Raw genomic sequence first — 20,188 nt, forward strand, 5'->3', positions numbered from 1 at the left:
AGCTGCAGCCTTCTCTGGAAGGTGGCAGGAGTGCCCAGCCCCTGACTGAGCACAGCAGCAGAACAAGGACCCACACTTCTGCTCAATGTGTCAGAGCTCAGCACTGAGCCAGGGGAAACTTTCTCAGGCTGCACCTCAGTCTGACGCTCTTCCCACCCAGCCCTCCCTCCTTCCCTTCACTGCTGTCAGACCAGCATCGTGGGCTGGAGGTCCTGCCTACCCACTCCTCTCCTGTTTACTTTTCACAAATGCTATTGGTGATAAACTCTTATGATTCAAACTCTGTCTTGACATCCTGGAAAACTGACACGCACCTCTGTCTTGCCAAATCCAGTGGTCACCCCCAGGCCTAGGCTGACCACATTATAGTAGGTTTCTGCAACTGAAAAAAAGCCAGTGGGGGAAGCTCCCATTGCGGCTCAGTGGGTTAGGAACCCGACTAGCATCCATGAGAAAGCAGGTTCTATCCCTGGCCCCACTCAGTGGGTTAAGGATTTCAGTGGGTTAAGGATCCAGTGTTGCCTCGAGCTGCAGCACAGGTCACAGATGCAGCTTGGATTCAGTGTTGGTGTGGCTTTGGTAGGAGCCCTAGCCTGGGAACTTCCATATGCCACAGAGGAAACCCCCCCCAAAAAACAACAACAACAACAACAAAAAACAAATGGGGGTATTTTCTCACACAACAGCGACAACTAAATTTCAAAGTTTGAAAGAGTCCCTTTCAGTTTAGTGGGACAATTAATCTCCAAATGACCTAGAATATGTTCACTGCACCCTTCACCAAAACAAGTCTTGAAAATGCCCATCCCATTGGTAATGACTTGTTTGTTGTCTGTCTTTCATTCCGTATATGAGTTTCAAGAACAAAAAACTAAGTCTTTCTTTGGGGGATAATAAAAATGTTCTCAGATTATGGGATGGTGGCCCAACTTTATAAATATACTAAAAACCATCGAAATATACTCTTGAAATAGGTGACCATAAAGTATATTTCATTAAAAAATTGTCTTTAAAAATGCAATTAAGGAGTTCCTGCTGCGGTGACGTCTTGGGAGCACCAGGATGCAGGTTCGATCCCCAGCCTGGCACAGTGGGTTAAAGATCTGACATTGCCGCAGCTGCAGCTTAGGTTGCAAATACGGCTCTGATCTGACCCCCCAGCCTGGGAACTTTCTTTTTTGGTGGGTGGCCAAAAAAGAAAAAAAAAAAAGCAATTGAATCATTAGAGGGGACCACAGAAGTCAGGGAAGGTTTCCATGGGATCATATGTGCGGGAGAATTAAAGGAACCGTAGGCCTATGCTGGGGAGAAGAGGGGAGGGGATAAAACATTCCAGACACAAGCAGCAGCCAGCAGGAAGCCAGGGGAGGGTCTAGGAAGATGCCATACTATCATATGTATATGGTAGGAAGTCAATAATGCTGGTACCAAGAGACCGGGGCCTAAGCAGGCAGGGATGAGCCTGTGTGGACAGGCAGAAGCCAAACCATGAAGTGCCATTCAGTCATGCTACCTTTCCATGAAGGAGAAGGGAGGCCATCAAAAAATCCTGTTAGAATTATTATTCTGATATAAATTTGGAAGGTGATTTGGAGGTAGGTAAAACTAGCAAGTGTTTGATCAGAAAGTAGGAAAATAATAAGAGCTAACATTTTTTTTTTGGCCACACCCATGGCATGCAGAAGTTCCAAAGATGGAACTTGAACCACAGCAGTGACCTGCCACAGCATTGACAGTGATGGATCCTTAACCTGCTGAGCCACCAGGGAACTCCAATTGCTAATATTTATAGAGTCCTAAATTTCTACTAATCACTTTCCTTGAATCATCTCATTTAATCACTAGAAGAGGTATTACAATTATCCCCTTTTTATTGGTGATATCTTTTTATTGTTTGCTCCTTCACTCTTTCAGGTCTTCAGGCAAATGCAACTTCCCCACACTTTCCCTTGCTTTATTTTTCTCCAAGACCCTCATCTCAATTTTACATATGTTTCACTTTTTACATCTTGTTTAAAGACCCTCTTCCCGGAGTTACCATCATTGCTCAGTGGTTAAAGAATATGACTAGGAACCATGAGGTTGCGGGATCGATCCCTGGTCTTACTCAGTGGGTTAAGGACCCGGGATTGCCGTGAGCTGTGGTGTAGGTCGCAGACGCGCCTTGGATCTGGCATTGCTATGGCTGTGGTATAGGCCAGGAGCTACAGCTCCAATTCGACCCCTAGCCTGGGAACCTCCATATACCACAGGTGCAGCCCTAGAAAAGACAATAAATAAATAAATAATTAAAAAGATCCTCTTCCCATTCTAGAATGAAAGCCCATAAGAATAGGTTCATTTGTCTTTTTCCTTCAGTTCCTTAGCACATGGTAGATGCCCAATAAATATTTTTGAATACATTAATAAATGAGGAAATTGAGCCTATGATCATGCGGGTAATAAGTGACAGAATTCTGATTAAAAAACTCACCTTCTTAACCCACTAAGGGATTCACCAGAGTTGTAATATCACAGGTGAGAGATGAGTCCCCCCACCCCCCCGAGGCTGCAGCACTGGGAAGGGGGAAGGGGTCAGAGTGGTAATAGTTTGGACATGGAAGGATGCTGGAAGGGATTAGTCTAGGATGACTGTGGTTTCTAGATTTGGCAAATCGGTAAATAGCAGTATAGCTCATCGGAAGAAAGAATACAAAGGAATCTTGTTTGGGGCAGAAACATGGAAGAGGAGGACATGTCTCTTCCTCAAACTTTTTAAAAATCACCTCCCTAGGTTACCAAGAAGTGTTGTTAATAAGTTCGAAGCAAGTAAACCCAAACTGATCTCGTCTTCAGTTGGATTGCTATTGGGAGATGGGGATGGGGGATGGGTAGGTGAGACCAAATAGGAATTGCTCTTTTTAAAAAACTAACTCAAGCCTACCAGGATCAGGAGAAAGAATTCAGGAGTGTTTAAAATAACTCTGAAGTTAATATTTAAGGCAGATGCTAAAACCGAAGAATGTGCCTACCCTCGTGTACTTCAGCCGTAGTCATATGTTTAGATTATGGTGACTGTGGCAGTGGCTCTCAAGACGTGACAGGGTGGAAGCAAGCAGTGACACCCAAGCGCTGGGTGGCCAGGAAGGCGGGAAGGCAGACGGGCTGCATTGCACGCCACAGCACGTGGCCGCCCTCGGACCCTGCCGCGGACTCAGCCAGTTAAGCTTCCTGCTCGCGCCTCAAACGACTCCCAACCCCCGCCCTGGAGCGGAGCACAGGAGGCGCGGCTCAGGTTCCTTTACACTCCCCGGCCACGGGCGGACGGCCTCCGGCCCCTAGGCGGCGCTGCGGACTCGCAGGGGCGGCCGCAGCACGAGCGAGCGCCGCCTCCCCACTGCGCATGCTCGCTTTCAGTGTGGGCTCGGTTTTACTTTTTTTTTTTTTTTTTTTTTTTTCCGGGCGGCCCCGGCGGCTGCGTACTGGCTGTGGGATGGGAAGTGAAGCCCCAGCGAGCGGCAGCGGCGGGGCTGTGAGGAGCTGCCAGGGGGAGGCGGCGGCGGCGAGTCGGTGAGCAGCTGGGAAGAGCGGAGCCGGGGCGGAGCACCTGCAGGCACGGGCGGCGGCTTCACCATGGCGATTCGCAAGAAGAGCACCAAGAGCCCCCCGGTCCTGAGCCACGAATTCGTCCTGCAGAATCACGCGGACATCGTCTCCTGTATGGCGATGGTTTTCCTGCTGGGGCTCATGTTCGAGGTGAGCCCGGCCCGCTCCCTAACCACCCCTCCGCCCCCCTCCCCGGGCCCCGCCTGCCAGCTCAGCCCTTCGGCCCGGGACTGGGGGGGACCCCAGCCGCGGGGAGGTGCCGGCCGCCCGGCCGGGAGGAGCGGACCTGCCCCGCCCCGGCCTGGGGCTCCGCGGCCCCGGGGGCCTGGCCGCCGCCTTCCCGCCTTCAGGGGTCGGGGCCGCCGGGTCGCCTCCTCGACCACGGTGCACGCCTCCCTCCCGCCGCCGCCGCCGCCGCCGCCGCCGCCGCCCCCTCCCGCCGGCCGTGCGGCGCAGTTCCTGGTTCCCGCGAAGGGTTACGTGGCAGCCGGCGAGGGGCCGGCGGGCGGCGGGGGCGGCCCCTTGAGCGCCGAGCTGGCTGCGGGCGGTGGGCGGGCTGGGGAATGGCCGGCGCGGCGGGCTGGCCAGGCCCCGGGGGCCGGGGAGCGCCTGGGGGCGGGGGCCGCCGTGGCACGGAGTTTGGGGTGAGACGGACCGAGCCGGGCGTCCGCAGCCCAGTGGAAGGGCGGTGGCCGCGGGGCAGCGAGTGACCGCTGCGGGATTGTTTTAACTCCCATCTCGCAACTGGTATTGTTACCAGTGATCGAACTTTTTGCCCCGACTTTTTGCTCTTTCCGTAAAGAAGCAAAGTCTGGTCGAGAAATCGGGGTTTTGAATAGCAGTGCCGAGGAGTCGAATAATATTCTTTTTGTTTCTTGAAGTAGGAGAGGATGGAAATGTCAGGAGTGTGTAAATTCTCTTCCCACGTATCGAGTATTGTGATGACTTACTTAACAGCTGTTGAATGTGGGTAATAAACTTTGCAGGGTGAACGTGTAACATCCTACGGCTTTCTTTGCCTCGCTCCCCAATGCACACGCCCATTCCTTATTTTCTTTCTCATTTTAATTAATTTTTCTCTAGCTCTTGTGCCCCATCAAATACACGATTTTACTTATTTATTGTGCCTCCCCCCCCCCCCCCGCGCGCTTCCTGGAAGGGCAGAAAAAAATTTTTTTTTATCTTAATCTCCAGCGTCTAGAATAGGGCCTGGGATGTAGGAGGTGCTTACAAAATATTTGATGAGTGACATTAAGAATTCATGAAAAAAAACTAGTGGAATGAGACAGCCAAAAGATGAATATAGTTTTTAGGTGGGTTGTTTTTTTTTTTTAAGGTTCTTATTAGGTAACTTTATATTTTATTTTTGCTTCTCTTCAAATAGGCTTTTCTGGATCTAGATATCGATTTTTTTTTTTTTTAATTCTTGACTGTTATTTATGTCTGTTTAGTCCACTGCTAAGGAGGTAGTAGTTATCCTGAAAGGGAAGGTAGACATGAACTGACTTATGTCACCTACTTCTTTTTAGGCTTGGCCTGTGCTACTTACTTATTTAGTGATCAAAGGCTAAACCTCACTTTTTCTACTCTTTGTAAGGAAGTAACATCACCTGTGGTGTTCTCACAGCCACAGATAAGATAATGTGGTGTGAAGGCATCTCACAGTCTATAAAGTATGAATGTATATGATACTAAAAATGCAATGCAGCATTTGTACTCACTTTTTAAATTTTATATTTATATATACTTTCTGCTTTGTTATTGGAAGTAATACTTTTCTGTATACAGTATGTTGAACAATTTTGTAAAACACGCATAACCCGTCTCCACGTGGAAGGAATTCCTGACTTTAAAGATATAATTTAGGAGTAATATTACCTGCAGGGTATATCTTCAGTGCTTTGAATGAAATGGAATATAAATCAGAAATGCTGACACTTAGAATGCTGTAATGTTGCTTTTATGTAAAATGTTTCCTGTTCTTTTACCACATTTTTGGGGAAGTTCACCACCTGTACCTAGCCTCTCATGTCAGTGGTTTTTTTTTTTTTTAACAGTAAGTGGATTTTCACGTGTACATACATCTGTAAAATATATCAGTTTAAATAGATACAACAAAGATCTAAATAGCAGCATTTAAAGTCAGTTCAAAAAATGTTAAGAGTAGCATACAGAAGGAAGTTTGTGCAGGGTGTACTACATTTTTCTTACCATATGTTAAAGTTTTAAGTTTTGAAAGCATGTTATCTATATATGAGAAGAAATTCACTAGGTTAGTTTTGCTGCTTGACTTTTAAAATAATTGCTGTTGGAGTTCCCCTTGTGGCTCAGCGGGAATGAACCTGACTAGTATCCACCATGAGGATGCAAGTTCAATCCCTGGCCTTGCTTAGTGGGTTAAGGATCCTGCATGGCTGTGGCAGTGGCCAGGAGCTGCAGCTCCAATTCAACCCCTAGCCTGGGAACATCCATATGCCGTAGGTGCCACCCTAAAAGGACAAAAATAATAATAATAATAATTGCTGTTGAATCTCAATGTTAATTATAGAATAACAGTGTTTGTGCTAGGATAATAGAGAATTTGATGTTTTTGCAGCAGAAGTGTTAAGCCTTTTGTGTAAATATATTGAGGAAATGTCAGAGGATTTTTGGTGAAATTGACAAAACAGTAGCAGGTACTATATTACTAGCCAGAATGAAGAATCAGCATAGGTGCTGAATGAGAGTTAGGGCTCTACTGCTCACTAACTGGGTGACCTAGGGCATGTCATTTAACTTCTCACAACTTGGTTGCTTTTCTATAAAATAGGGCTCATCAGATTACTCTGAGAATTAAACTAACTTTGTATAATGCCTAGTTCAGTGTTTGGCTCACAGGAAGCATCCCGTAAATGGTAGTTCATTATTCTTTTGTTATCTATCAAAGTTGGGAAAGAGAAGACAGCAATTTTTTTTTTCTTAGAAGAGAGCATTTTTATATGAGAGAAGGGTCCAACAGTAAGCATCTAAAAAAAGTTATATAGGAGTTCCCATAGTGGCTCAGTGGTTAACTAATACGACTAGGAACCATGAGATTGCAGGTTCAATCCCTGGCCTCGATCAGTGGGCTTGGGTTAAGGATCCAGCGTTGCCATGAGCTGTGGTGTAGGTTGCAGACTCGGCTCAGATCTGACATTGCTGTGGCTCTGGCATAGGCCAGCAGCAACATCTCCAATTAGACCCCTAGCCTGGGAACCTCCATGTGCCCCTAGAAAAGACAAAAAGACAAAAAAATAATTTTTTTAATTAAAAAATAATAAATAAATAAATTATATATACGATAAGGTTAATAAAACTGTGGTTTGGGGCAAATGGAAGAGTTTAATTTGCAGAGAATTTCATGTTATCAGAAATTGCTGTGGGAGTTCCCCGATGACCTGGCAGTTAAGGATCTGGCATTGTCACTGCTGTGGCTTGGGTCACTGCTGGGACACAGGTTCGATTGCTGGCCAAGGGATTTCCACATGCCACAGGCACCGCCAGTAAAATTGCTGTGAATTTTGAAATCATGTTTCTAGTACAGTCGGTATCTGTCCACATAATGCAAATCACGGTCTATAATTAATGGCTTCAAATTGGAGTTAGGAAAATTGAACAGTCGAAAGAGGTAATGATACTTGGGAAACTTTCTGAAAGTAAAGCTCTGGAGAAGGAGCTAGATCTTTCCACTAGGACTATTTTCTTTGGGCAGGGAGTTATTTTCCAGATACTCAGGAGTCTGGGTTGTTTGTGCCATGCCAGGTTTAGGGGACGGTTACAATTATATCTGTCATGGAATGGTCTGGGAGGTTTGTTTTATTTTTAAGCATGACTTAATACCAACATTTCTTTCCTTCTTTTTTTTTAAAAGTCTTAATTTTTATGTAAGCCGGAGAGGAAGTGGGATTTGATACTCAGAAGTTGCCGTTATCTCTGAGGCACCCAGTCAGTGTCGTAGTAACAAGTACAAAATAGTCAACATCTCTGTATAATAAGAAAAGATACCAAGCCCCATCCTGTGCCCACTAAAGAAATATTGGAGTTCCCGTCGTGGTGCAGTGGTTAATGAATCCGACTAGGAACCATGAGGTTGCGGGTTCGGTCCCTGCCCTTGCTCAGTGGGTTAATGATCCAGCGTTGCCGTGAGCTGTGGTGTAGGTTGCAGACGCGGCTTGGATCCGGTGTTGCTGTGGCTCTGGCGTAGGCCGGTAGCTACAGCTCCGATTGGACCCCTAGCCTGGGAACCTCCATATGCCGCGGGAGCGGCCCAATAAATAACAACAACAACAAAAAAAGACAAAAAAGAAAAGAAATATTATGGTAGTCATGATACTGTATACAATACAAAATTAAATAATCAGAATTTGTGGTAACCTGTTTAAGATATATCTGAATAAGTCTCAAAATTTTCTTATAAATGGAGAGCAGGGTTTTAAATGTCCAGGATTGTTGTTAACTCAGTTATTTGTACTTTTGAATACATTGTATATTTTTGTAGCATATTTTATTCCAAACTAATTTGTCTTACTATTGATTAACTGTAATAATTGTTTAACTGAAGCAATGCTGCCTGGGATATGAGGCTTAGGAGGCCAGAAAATGGCCAAGAGCATGATTACTGGTTTAATTTTTCTTTTTCCTTTGTTTTAATTTTTTTGTTTGTTTTGTTTTGTTTTTTGCCGCACCCACAGCATGCTCAAGTTCCAGGGCCAGGGATCAAACCCGAGCCATAGCAGTGACAATGCCAGGTCTTTAACCTGCTGAGCCACCAAGGAACTCCTGGTTTAATTTTTCTATAAACTTTCTGGGGATATGCAGTTTGTATTTTTCCTATTCTTTTTCTACTTACTGTCTGCTGCTAACCTAGCTGGAAGCCAGATTTTAATTTTATTTGGAAGCCTAGCATAAAAAGATAATCTAATTTTTGTTGCTTTGGGAATTTGATATTAAATTTATCTTTGAAGAATTTTACTTGTCATTTGTAAAGGACTCTTAAAAAGTTTTTTTAGCTATGGTAGTAGTGACCTCATATTCCAAACTAAAAACAGTGGTGTGGAATGTGTGTTTATACATGAAATCTAAATAAAGCTGTTAAAACATAAAATTCAGTAATCAGTCAACTTTATTAAAAATAACTGCATGAAAGTAGTGTTCCACTGGAAACTCATGTCATCATTCTGTTCCCATGCATCTGTGTGAATGACCCAAAATGTAGTCAGGTGACCTTTATATGTCGACCCCCGTCATGTCACGGCTTTATCTCCCAGGCCTGCCTTATTTCCAGATCCTGGATTCCGGCAGAGCAGAGCTCAGCCATAGCCTACATGTTGTCCCTCTCCCTCCTCCTGCTGCTCAGCTGCCAGCTCTCCACCTTGTCCGAGCTTTTGTGGTGTCTCGTCCCCTTCTTTTTCTCCAGTGTATTAGCACCTTCGTTGCTTTCCTTTCTTTTCATGCAGGCTTCAACCACTTGTCCATGCTCTCCCCAGGCCCAGCTCCCTCGCCAGCTCGGCCTCTCTCCCTCTTTGGCCTGCGCATCACCACCTGTGGATGCAGCCTGCCAGCTGCCTTTTCTGTGCCTCCCCTGGGTTGCTAAGGGTTGTCAGAGAAAGTCAGACACTCATGCTGATAGATAATGTTATAAATGAAAGGTTTCTGACCTCATATCAATAATACCCAGGGATCTTTTTACTTTCCTCTGGCCAACTTCTTTCCCAAAAGAACTATAAAAATACTCATCATTTGAGTCCTCAGCTATGCTTAACAGATGACATTGGTTTTTTTTCTCCCATGGGGAAAGTGAGAGTTTATCAGATGTGAGTTTCTTCCGTTTCTTGTCTTTTGAACTTACAGGTCTCATCATTTTTGCTTCTCCCTGGTCAAAGAGGAAAACTGCTCAGGATTAACCTGGAGCGCTGTCCTTGTATTTCATTCCCTACCAGAGCTCTGGGTCCATTCTGCCCTGACATGTTTAAATTCTCCCTGGCCCCAGCCCCTTTCCTGACTGCCCCCGCACAGGCTCGTTCTCTTTCATCACAGAACATCAGCCCTGCCCTGGCATCTACCGCTGGGAGCCCCTTTGTTCCTTTCGTGCTCTGCAGTCCTCTCTGATGTGGCTTCTGCTCTCACTTCTTCATTGGAATCACACAAGCTGCGGCCACTGGTGACTTTCTTAAATTGTCCTTTCCATTGCACTCTTTTCCTGACACAGCTCTTTTGAAATTATGATTTTATCAACACAAAGTTTAATGCCTGTTTACCTTTGAAAACGTTTCCCCTTTGGCTTTGGGGCATCAATCTCCGTTCTCTCTTCAATCATTCTTATTTCCCACCAGCTTTTTCTGTGGTCTCTCCATGGTTCTGATCTTGTCCTATTTCTCATCAAGTTCTAACTTCCACAGCCTTGACCATGTACTGTGTGCTGTCTGTAAATAGAGACTTCCAGATGCTTAAGATAGGGTCTCCCAGCAGAGTTCCAGACGTGGTTCTTACCTGCCTCTTGGTGTTTCCATCTGTATGTCTCGCAGAAATCTAAGTTTATCTAAAACTCAATTTCTTCTTTTCCTAAAACCTCCCTTCCTCCTGCATTCCACATTTGTATTAATAGTGTCGCTTTTCCCCTAGTTGTTGAGGCATCAGTACATAATCCTTGATTCTTCCCTCTTGCTTAGCAAGCCTTATTCTGCCTCTTTTATCTAATACTTATTCAGTACTATTGATTGGTCACCTGATATGTGCCATGCGCAGTGCTGGGCTCTAAACATGTGGTGATGAGCAGAAACAGGTGTGGTCCCATGGAGCCTGCTGTCCCAGGAGTGAGGCAGGCAGCAGGTAGTAATATAATCCCACCAAGAGAATGTGTTCTGTAAGGGACACCGGTCTCTGAGGTCATCTAACCTCAGAGATGACCTACCCGAGGAGATGGAGGGGGCTTCCTGGAAAAGGTGTGCTTGAACTGAGATCCGAAGCAGAGAGGTTTTCTGACAGTGTTTGAAGTAAAAACCAAGTCCCAGAGCCTGTGGCAGGAGGAATGCAGGGAGCTAAGGACGTGGTCTCAGAGAGGCTGGAGAGGCTGAGCAGAGGGGCCGGCCCCTGGAATGTGCTGTGGACCCCATGGCCAGTTTTGTTCTTGTCCTAGAAAGATAGGGGTCCATGAAGGCCCTTCAGAGCCCAGTAACCTGCCGCAGTGAGCCATCTTTCCAGAAAGACAAATAACTTCCCCCTGTTCATCATCTAGTTGGGCTAAAGTAAAATCTAAACTTCTTACCTCAACAAAGTAGACCCTTTCTAGCTCTTGGTAACTTTTCTAGGCCCTTCTACCACTTCCTGAGGTTTGCCCAGGCCTGACCTCCTGTTTACTGCTCCTTGACCTTTGCACTTCTGTTTCTCTTAGCCTCTTCGTCCCTTCGTGAGCCCAGGGATTTTTGTCTTCCAGCAGTAGAGCTCCGTGCCACATCCCTGCGAAGCCTTTCCAGAGCATGCCTCATTCCTCACCCCAGGAAGGAATCAAAAACCAAGGAAATACTTTGTTTATCTTGAGTTCGATTGGGCACGGGTTCTATGGCACTATAACAATTTGTTTACCTGTCTCCCAGGCCCGACTAAGTTTCTAGTCATCAGGATTCTATCATTCATCTTTGTTATCCTTTCTTGCCTAGGACAGTGCCTGGTGCCTGTAAATATTGAGTAAGTGCTCCATTTCTGTCTTCTGACCACTTTTACCCGTAGTCGGGTCAGTTAAGTATTTATGGACCATGTAACTCTGCCAAGTGTGTGGGAGATGAACGCACACGCCACAGACCCTACCTCATATCCATTTTTGTTATGGTAACTATGCTTCCTCCTCTTTCATTAATTTACATTCAAAAAGTTTTTGATGGGAATGCTGCCTTCATTGTGCAGGTCTAGAAGAAACACGTAATCAACACACTGTTTACTGGCACGACAGTCTCTCTTTTAAAATCTTAAAGTTAGGGTTGAATTGCACAGACTCATCTGAAACTGCAGGGTGAATATGTGAAATTCCAAGCTCAGCCCCTTGGTGATCAAGAATTCCAGGTGTGCTTTTGGGGGCGCCACAGGAACTGGAGTGCTCTCAGTCCTTAGCTGGGGGCACAGAACTTGCAGCACCCCCCCGCCCCACCACCCTGTTTGCTGTTTGGGAGAAGGTCACAAACTCACTTGATCTTCTTTTCTTCTTTCTAGATAACAGCGAAAGCCTCTATAATTTTTGTTACTCTTCAGTACAATGTTACCCTCCCTGCAACAGGTAGGTGGCTATATGTTTTGGAATTTTCTAGTTAAGTAGAAGAGTTCAGTTGGACAGTCTTGGAAATTTCCATAAACACTAGGTTCTTCATTATTTTCACAGATCTCATGATAAGACTGAATATTACTGCTGGTTTTGTGAGGCAAGATTGATGTTTTTGGTTGACTGCACCCTAGATATTGTATGAAGATCAGTTTTTATGTGTTTAATGTTTATTGTATATTTTTGTAAGTGGATTTGAAATTCCATCAAAGACTCCTTTTTTTTTTTTTTTTGGTTTCTCTTCCTCTGATCTTTTCATAAGAAAACCCTAATAGATATTTTACATTTGTCTGAAGTATCATTGTTCAGTCAAGATTTCTAAAGGTCCAATGTTCAGGTTCAGCTTTTCTGACTGCGAGTTCTGTTTCAGACATGTAAAACCCATTTTATTTTCCCATTTTTGTTGTGCTCTACTGTTCTGTCCTCTGTTTTGATTAGAGAAAATGTCAGTAAGCTCTAGGAATTTTCTGGTAATAGCATCCAAAATACACTTTTAGTTTTTATCTCAAAAAGTTTTTCTGAATGATGCTATGTGAAAATCAAGTTGTTATTGGAAGTTGATTATACTTGAATACAATAATATACTTAACTAGCATGGGTGAGGGAATTGAGGTATTTAGTAAACAAAATGTTAACATAGGCAGTAAACTTGCCCCGAGTGTCTGTGTTGAGAGTGTAAGATCCATTATACAACATGGAGTCAGTCGGGTTTTCGTTCAGTTACATCGTTTTGTAAATATTTGATTTAGTAACTTGGTTTTGAGTCACGTGACTCAAAACCACAAAGTTGTTCTGAAATTTGAGTTTGCCAGAGAAGAACAAAGCTCTTTCATCAATTCATAAGTATTTGATTAAGGTTTGTTCTGAAAAACTGTAGCAATTTTAAAGATGGAAAACTATTATAAGTAGCAGTTTCCTCTGTCTCTACTGCTTAAGAGTTCAAATCCAAGTTAAGTCAGTTTTTCCCTCATAATCATAAATGTGGTGGTATCTAGTTTGAAAGTAGAGCTAGAAAGTAGAAAGTTTCTAAAGTTCTTTGAAAAGACAGGCAAATGGGCTAAGTATAACTTTACTATAACCTGGGAGGAGAGCAGTTTTCAATTTCCTCCAGGATCTGAGTGTGCCCTCCCCTCCCCTCCCTGTTCTTTGGTCTTTGATGGCTGTGACTAACACGCGTCAAGTCTTTGTAAGAAATCTCTGAAGCTTTGGACTTGTAGGTGGTCTCCTTGGTTTTCATTGCTCCTAAGATTCAAGGTCTCCAAAAGCAAATCTTCATGACGTTCCTATAGAACTTATTTTTACTAGGTTAGTCTCCTCTTGTTTGTTTCCATAACTATGTTGTACTTAGTGCTGTTTTTATAATCTCATGTATATTTTTGTGTGTGTGTGTGTGTCCTGTCCTTTTTGGCCTTCAGAAGAACAAGCTACTGAATCAGCGTTCCTTTATTACTATGGTATCAAAGATTTGGCTACCGTTTTCTTCTACATGCTAGTGGCGATAATTATTCATGCCATAATTCAAGAGTATGTGTTGGATGTAAGTATACAATCTTAGAAATCTATACTTTGTAAAATACTAGCTCTCCATACTGTGATAGTCATATAGTGAATATCTTATATGATCTTAATTATTAATAGTTGTTTCCATTTTTAGAAAATTAACAGGCGAATGCACTTCTCCAAAACGAAACACAGCAAGTTTAATGAATCTGGTCAGCTTAGTGCATTCTACCTGTTTTCTTGTATTTGGGGCACATTCATTCTAATATCTGTAAGTATGCTCTATGTTTAAATTTTCATCTCTCACCGTATTTACGTTTTATATACCCAGAACGGAAAATGATGTCCTATGTTAATGCTCATAAGCAAACCGTGAACCTTGGAAAAATTCCTCTTCTATTATTGTTCTTCTTTGCTAAGCTTTGAATGAAGTTCTGCTGCTGAACTGGTGTAACTCAGTTTCCATCAGTAAGCCTCTCTTTTAACTAGGTTTTATATAGCAAAACTTGCCAGCTAGGTTTAATGCTTCAGGAAGCCTTACACATTTTTTGTCAATCCAAGTCTTGTTTTCATATCTTAGAGTCATTTGCAGATATCTCTGTATTGCAAAAAGGGAAAAATGACAGTGATACTTTTACTAGGTTACCTGAGTTGTACAGTTTCCAGTCATTTCCTTCTTTAAAAACAGTCCAGAGGTCCTGTCATGGGTCAGCAGAAATGAACTGACTAGAGTCCATGAGGGACATAGGTTCGATCCCTGGCCTCGCCTAGTGGGTTAAGGATCCAGCGTTGCCATGAGCTGTGGTATAGGTTGCGTGTAGGCAGTGCCAGATCCTTAACCTGCTGCACTACTTCCAAGGTTTTTTTTTTTTTTTTAATGTATCCGTGTGCAATAATTCTCATAAACAGATCTGGTTATCTAGGGAAAAGACTTGGTTATTGTGTGGACTTACTCCTGTACAACTCGGCAGTACCTTGATCTTCTGTCCCCTTTCCGATGCTACCTCCTGATCCTTTCCCTGATTACGCAAGACAGCATTCACCCCCCCAGTAGCTGCTGGACCCTGTTCTGTACCATTACTGTTTTTCGGTTGTGTTATGTTTGTTTGCATACATGTCTCTTTCATTCTACTGGATTGAAAGAATTTCGAAACCCAGAAATTATGTCTTATTTGACTTTACGTCACTCAAATTGATTTTCATTACACTCAAGTAAGCAGTTGAACTGAATGGAAAATAACAAACATCTAAAAAGTTTGACTTTGATAGGCTTTTTAGAACTTGATGTGGAGAATTAGAAATGTGCAAGAAACGAAAACACTATATTATTTTTTAAGAAGCTTGCATATTCATTAAGCTAATTTTTGTATCTTCTCTCTTAGGAAAACTACATTTCAGACCCAACTATCCTGTGGAGGGCCTATCCCCATAATCTGATGACGTAAGTCAGTTTTGGGTGGGCTTTTCTTAGTTAAGCACCATGCAAGTCACTTTTAAGCAGGATTTGTTCTTGTTATTCTCATTAGGACCTTAGGCAGATTCATACAATAGGTATGTCTTTGGCAGTCCTACCACCATAAGAAAAATAAGTCTTGTGTGCTTTGTTCATGTATGTAATCTTTTCAGCGTGTTGGTTACCCATAGAAAACTGATTTACTGATTTCCGCAGTAATCCTGATTTAATCCTCTGTCTTCCCTTTCTTCTCCCTCATCCTTTCTTGTTGCTGATCCATCTTCTGCATACTTGGGCTCCTTTTCTCTGCCCTCAGTCTCTTCACTCCTTCCATTTCTCAGTCTCTCACACTATAAACTAGAGGGTAGGGGCTGTTTCTTTTTTTATTTTGTTGGCCCTGAGGTTTCTGTACAGTTATTCATTCTTCAAGCCCAGCTCTAGGACTTCTAGTCCATATTTTCCTTGCTCCTTTAGCCTATATTGGCTTCTCCTTTCCTGAATTTGTCATTTGGTGTGTAGTATTTTAGGTTTGTACATTGTCCTAGCTGTTCTGTAATTGTCTCATTTACGTAAGTTTTATATTAGACCCAGGCCCACCAAGCATGTCTGTGTACTTGTCAAGCAAGTACTGTGTCTTCTATTTCCTTTGCTGTGCCAGGCTGTAGCTGCTTATCATCTACACAGTGTTCAGTAAGTGCATTGTGATGTGAGAATTGGAGAAAAAGATAAGGAGGAAATAACATGGCCCTGCAATATTGCCCACTCTCCTGAGCCATTCTAACTTTTAAAAGTTATATTCATTCAGCACACTCTTATAGACTGAGGAGATAGACATCATACGTGTGTGAAACTGTACCTTCTCCCTCTCCCCACCCCCCGGGATTATTCAGAGCGGCTTTGTGTCCTGTTAGACCTCTGGAGGAGAGGCCGGGGGGAACCAAGAGAAAGCAGGAGGACTGGAGGGGTGGGCTGTGAGGAGGAGACTGGATTCTAGGCTGATTAGGATCGTCTCCTGGGGGAGGGTGCCAATGCCTTACTCCTCTCTTGAATCCTGGTGGGCTTCCGTTTCTTTGGACTCTCGATGTCTGAACCAGGCCGAGTTACCGTATTTCCCTTTAAAAAAGAAAAGCCAGGGCATGTTTGAAATTGGGACCATCCCAGTTTCAGGTGATGCTAGATCTGTGCACTTTCACTTTTCCATCCATCCTTTTGCCCTTCAACTTCCCTTTTGATGAAACCTTACAGATCTGTGATTTGATTCTCTCAGAGTCTTATGTTTTCAGTAGCTACCATGACATACTCATCAGTAGCAATTAACTAATAGGTAAGAGACTGCTTCCTCACAACTCGCTTGCATGTTAACAGAGTTCTGCAGGTAATGGCTTTGCTTCTGCTGTTCGTTCCAGAGGAACTGACTGAGGGTGGAGAGGTCCTAGGGAGCTGGGGCAGGGGGTGGCTGTTGGACAGTTGTGTAAAGTACACGAGTATTGTAAGGGAACCTGAAATGATGACATCGAGGCAGTTCCTTAATAGATCCTGATTTCCAGTGTTTGTTTTTACTTTATTCTTTAAAACCATTATGCTTTAAAGGATATTTTTTACCTTCTTATGTTGTACAGATTTCAAATGAAGTTTTTCTACATATCACAGTTGGCATACTGGTTTCATGCTTTTCCTGAACTCTACTTCCAGAAAACCAAAAAAGTAAGCAAGAACCTTAGAGTTTTAAAAATTGTCTTGTCATTTTTCATTTTTTTCCTTTTTTTTTTTGAAAAGTCTTTCTAAAATTAGATATTTCCTGGGAGTTCCCAGCATGGCTCAGCTGAAACAGATCTGACTAGCATCCATGAGGACACAGGTTCGATCCCTGACCTTGCTCACTGGGTTAAGGATCCAGTGTTGCCTCGAGCTGTGGTGTAGATTGCAGACGCCGCTTGGATCTGATGTTGCTGTGGCTGTGCTGTAGGCCTGCAACCACAGCTCGGTTTCGACCCCTAGCTTGGGAACCTCCCTATGCCACGGGTGTGGCCCTAAAAGGCAAAAAAAAAAAAAAAAAGAGAGAGAGAGATGTCCTCATGTCTCTAACCTCTACCCTTCCCCCATGGTTCCCTCACCTCCTCTCTTTCCACAGAAACAAAGTATCCTTAGGTGTTTTTTGAAAAAACCTTTAGTAATTATTTTTAACTTTGGGGGGGACCTTAGACATGCCAGTATCTCATTTTAAAACTATATTTAAAATAAATTAAAATTTAAACAAACCTTAAAATGTAATATTCATTTTCTGTTATTGGTATTCTTTGCAGTTGCACAAGTGAGACCAAAATGATTAATTATTCTACAACTAATGGTACTATGTTTTAGTCCCAAAGAAAAAATCAGTATTAAGAAAAGTAAACCATAGTTAAGTTCAGGAAAAGCTTCATTCACCTTGAAGCTTTTCCTGAAATAGGTGGGAAAAATGTTTGTCTGCTTCGTTTGAACGGTAAGTGAACTACAAGAGCACTGCAGTAGCCTCCTTTGTAGTTTATAGTTTCTATATTTCCTTAAAAAAAAAAACAAAAAAAAAACAAAAAAAACAAAAAACATTTAAATTGAGCTGCTCACCTGTGCTCTAAACATTTCTCCCATCTGTGCCCGCCACCCTCCCCTGGTCCCTTTATTTTTTTTTAGGGCCACATCTGCAGCATATGGAAGCTCCCAGGCTAGGGGTCCAATCGTAGCTGCAGCTGCCCGCCTGCACCACAGCCACAGCAACTCAGGATCCGAGCCTTATCTGCAACCCACACCACAACTCACTGCAGCGCCGGATCCCTGACCCACTAAGTGAGGCCAGGGATCGAACCCACATCGTTATGGATACTAGCCAGATTTGTCACTGCTGAGCCACAGCAGGAATCCTCCCAGTCCCCTTTTCTTCTGCTCCCTCAATGGGCCTCATTCACACTGACACTCTCTGATTTTATAATCCCAGCACACCAGTTTTCTCATATATATAAATATATTTTTTTTATTTTTATTTATTTTTTTTTTTGTCTTTTTAGGGCTGTACTTGCAGCATATGGAGGTTCGCAGGCTAGGGGTCTAATCGGAGCTATGGCTGCCAGCCTACACTAGAGCCTCAGCAACACCAGATCCAAGCTGTGTCTGCGACCTACACCACAGTTCATAGCAACGCTGGATCCTTAACCCACTGAGCGAGGCCAGGGATCAAACCCGCAACCTCATATATACTAGTCGGGTTTGTTAACCACTGTGCCACGACGGGAACTCTTCTCTCTAATATATTAATCAAGTATTTTTATTCTCTTTTTGGGGGAGAAATTATTTTAAAATCTCTACGTATCAAATGGTATGCAGATGAGGCAATAGATAAAAGAAGTCTAAAGATGAGTTAACAACCATGATGTTGAATGATATGTACATGGGGATTTATTACAGTCTGTTGTATGTATTTTAAGTTTTTCCACACTTAAAGCATTGTTTTAAAAATCCTCTTACTTGAAGAAGCTTTCCAAAATAGAAATATAACCACCCTTGCAGGGACCATTTTATCTCTGCCTTCTCGAAAGCTATAAACACTTATTTCTATATATACCCTAAAGAGTTAGTTCATGAGTCTAGGTACTTGAGCATCCATGAGGATGCAGGTTCAACCCCTGGCCTCGTTCAGTGGGTTAAGGATCCCGCATTGCTGTGGGGTATAGGCTGGCAGCTGTAGCTCAGAGTCGACCCCTAATCTGGGAACCTCCATATGCCATGGGTGCAGCCCTAAACTCCCCCCCCCCAAAAAAAAGAACTGTCTTAAGATAAAAGTCTTTGACTCACCATTTCCAATAACCCTTCATATTCAGTAAGCACTGAGTATGAACCATAGGCATCCAAAAGCTGCACAGTCCAAAACGGCAGCCCCTGCCACATTTAAATGAATCAGAAACAAAACTTCTTGGTCACACCAGCCCTGTCACAAGTGCTCATTTGCCACACATGGCTTCACTCTCTGCTATTTTTTTGTTTTGTTTTGTTTTTTTGGTCTTTTTTAGTGTCCTTTATCTCATCTTATAATCCACTTCCTCTCACTTTCTGTGTTTCAGCCCCACTGGCTTTTTGTTTATTTGTTTGTTTTTGTTTTTTGTCTTTTGTCTTTTTTTTAGGGCTGCACCCTCGGCACAAGGAGGCTCCCAGGCTAGGGGTCCAATCTGAGCTGTAGCCACCGGCCTATTCCACAGCCACAGCAACGCCAGATCCGAGCACTGTCTGCCACCTACACCACAGCTCATGGCAACGCCAGATCCTTAACCCTCTGAGCAAGGCCAGGGATCAAACCCGCATACTCATGGATCCTAGTCAGGTTCACTAACTGCTGAGCCACAACGGGAAATCCTCTATGCTGTTTTGGATTAGAGATAGAGAGTGCGTCCATCATGGCAGAAAGTTCTGGTAGGCAGTGCTGCTGAGACCGTCATGGCTCCTTGATGTCTTAGTACCATGGCTCAGATATTTAAAGCTTTCCTCATGTACTTTTATACCCTTGGACATAATACATCTGGGTTTCGTTATTAATTCATACATCTATATCTTGTTCATTGACCATGTAAGTAAAGAGGGACATTTCAAAGTAATTGTTCACTTTAGTTCTCAAAGCTCTTTTCTTACCAGTTCCTGCCAGATGGCATTTCTCCAGAAATGCAATCTAATTTTTATGGACTAATTTGCATAACTTAGAACTTAACTGAAACTATTTTTAACACCTACATATGACAGTCGAAAGTAACTGTTGCAAGTAATTAGCATAATTTGAAAGTAACAGCTGCATATGTGTTAAACAGTTTCTTAAAATTTACTCTATAAAAATTATTTTTGGAAGAACTCTTTACTGGAGAAAACTAGTACAGTGATTGTTTTGAACCAATCCTACAAAGAAATGGAGAAAGGAGCACTGTTAGTAGCAGTTCAAGAGGCTGTTAGTCACAAGTAACTTTCTTTTAAGAAGAATATTTTAATTACTTGTAATATAATATATATATGCTTCAATATAAATAAGTAATTCTCTGTTTTGCCCAGGAGAGGATTCAAAATGTAAATTCTTTTTTTTTTTTTTGTCTTTTTGCCTTTTCTAGGGCCACTCTTGCGACATATGGAGGTTCCCAGACTAGGCCGCCGGCCTACACCGCAGCCACAGCAATGCAGGATCCAAGCCGCGTCAGTGACCTACACCACAGCTCACAGCAACGCTGGATCCTTAACCCACTGAGCGAGGCCAGGGATCAAACCCACAACCTCATGGCTCCCAGTCGGATTCCTTAACCACTGAGCCATGACGGGAA

The 20,188-nt window shown here is 43.3% G+C and overlaps 1 protein-coding gene across 1 annotated transcript in view; it reads left to right on the forward strand.

Annotated features, from left to right (window-relative positions):
• Positions 1-3,382: 3,382 nt before the first annotated feature.
• TRAM1 (translocation associated membrane protein 1) overlaps positions 3,383-20,188 on the forward strand; it is a 31,261-nt gene continuing 14,455 nt past the window's right edge. The window contains exons 1-6 of the mRNA XM_047783774.1: positions 3,383-3,735; positions 11,806-11,869; positions 13,327-13,448; positions 13,566-13,682; positions 14,794-14,852; positions 16,484-16,568. Coding sequence (XP_047639730.1) covers positions 3,613-3,735; positions 11,806-11,869; positions 13,327-13,448; positions 13,566-13,682; positions 14,794-14,852; positions 16,484-16,568 — 570 coding nt within the window. The 5' untranslated portion in view covers positions 3,383-3,612. The remainder of the gene's footprint in view (positions 3,736-11,805; positions 11,870-13,326; positions 13,449-13,565; positions 13,683-14,793; positions 14,853-16,483; positions 16,569-20,188) is intronic.

This window comes from Phacochoerus africanus, chromosome 6 (assembly GCF_016906955.1).
Source record: "Phacochoerus africanus isolate WHEZ1 chromosome 6, ROS_Pafr_v1, whole genome shotgun sequence".
Classification (NCBI taxonomy): domain Eukaryota; kingdom Metazoa; phylum Chordata; class Mammalia; order Artiodactyla; family Suidae; genus Phacochoerus; species Phacochoerus africanus.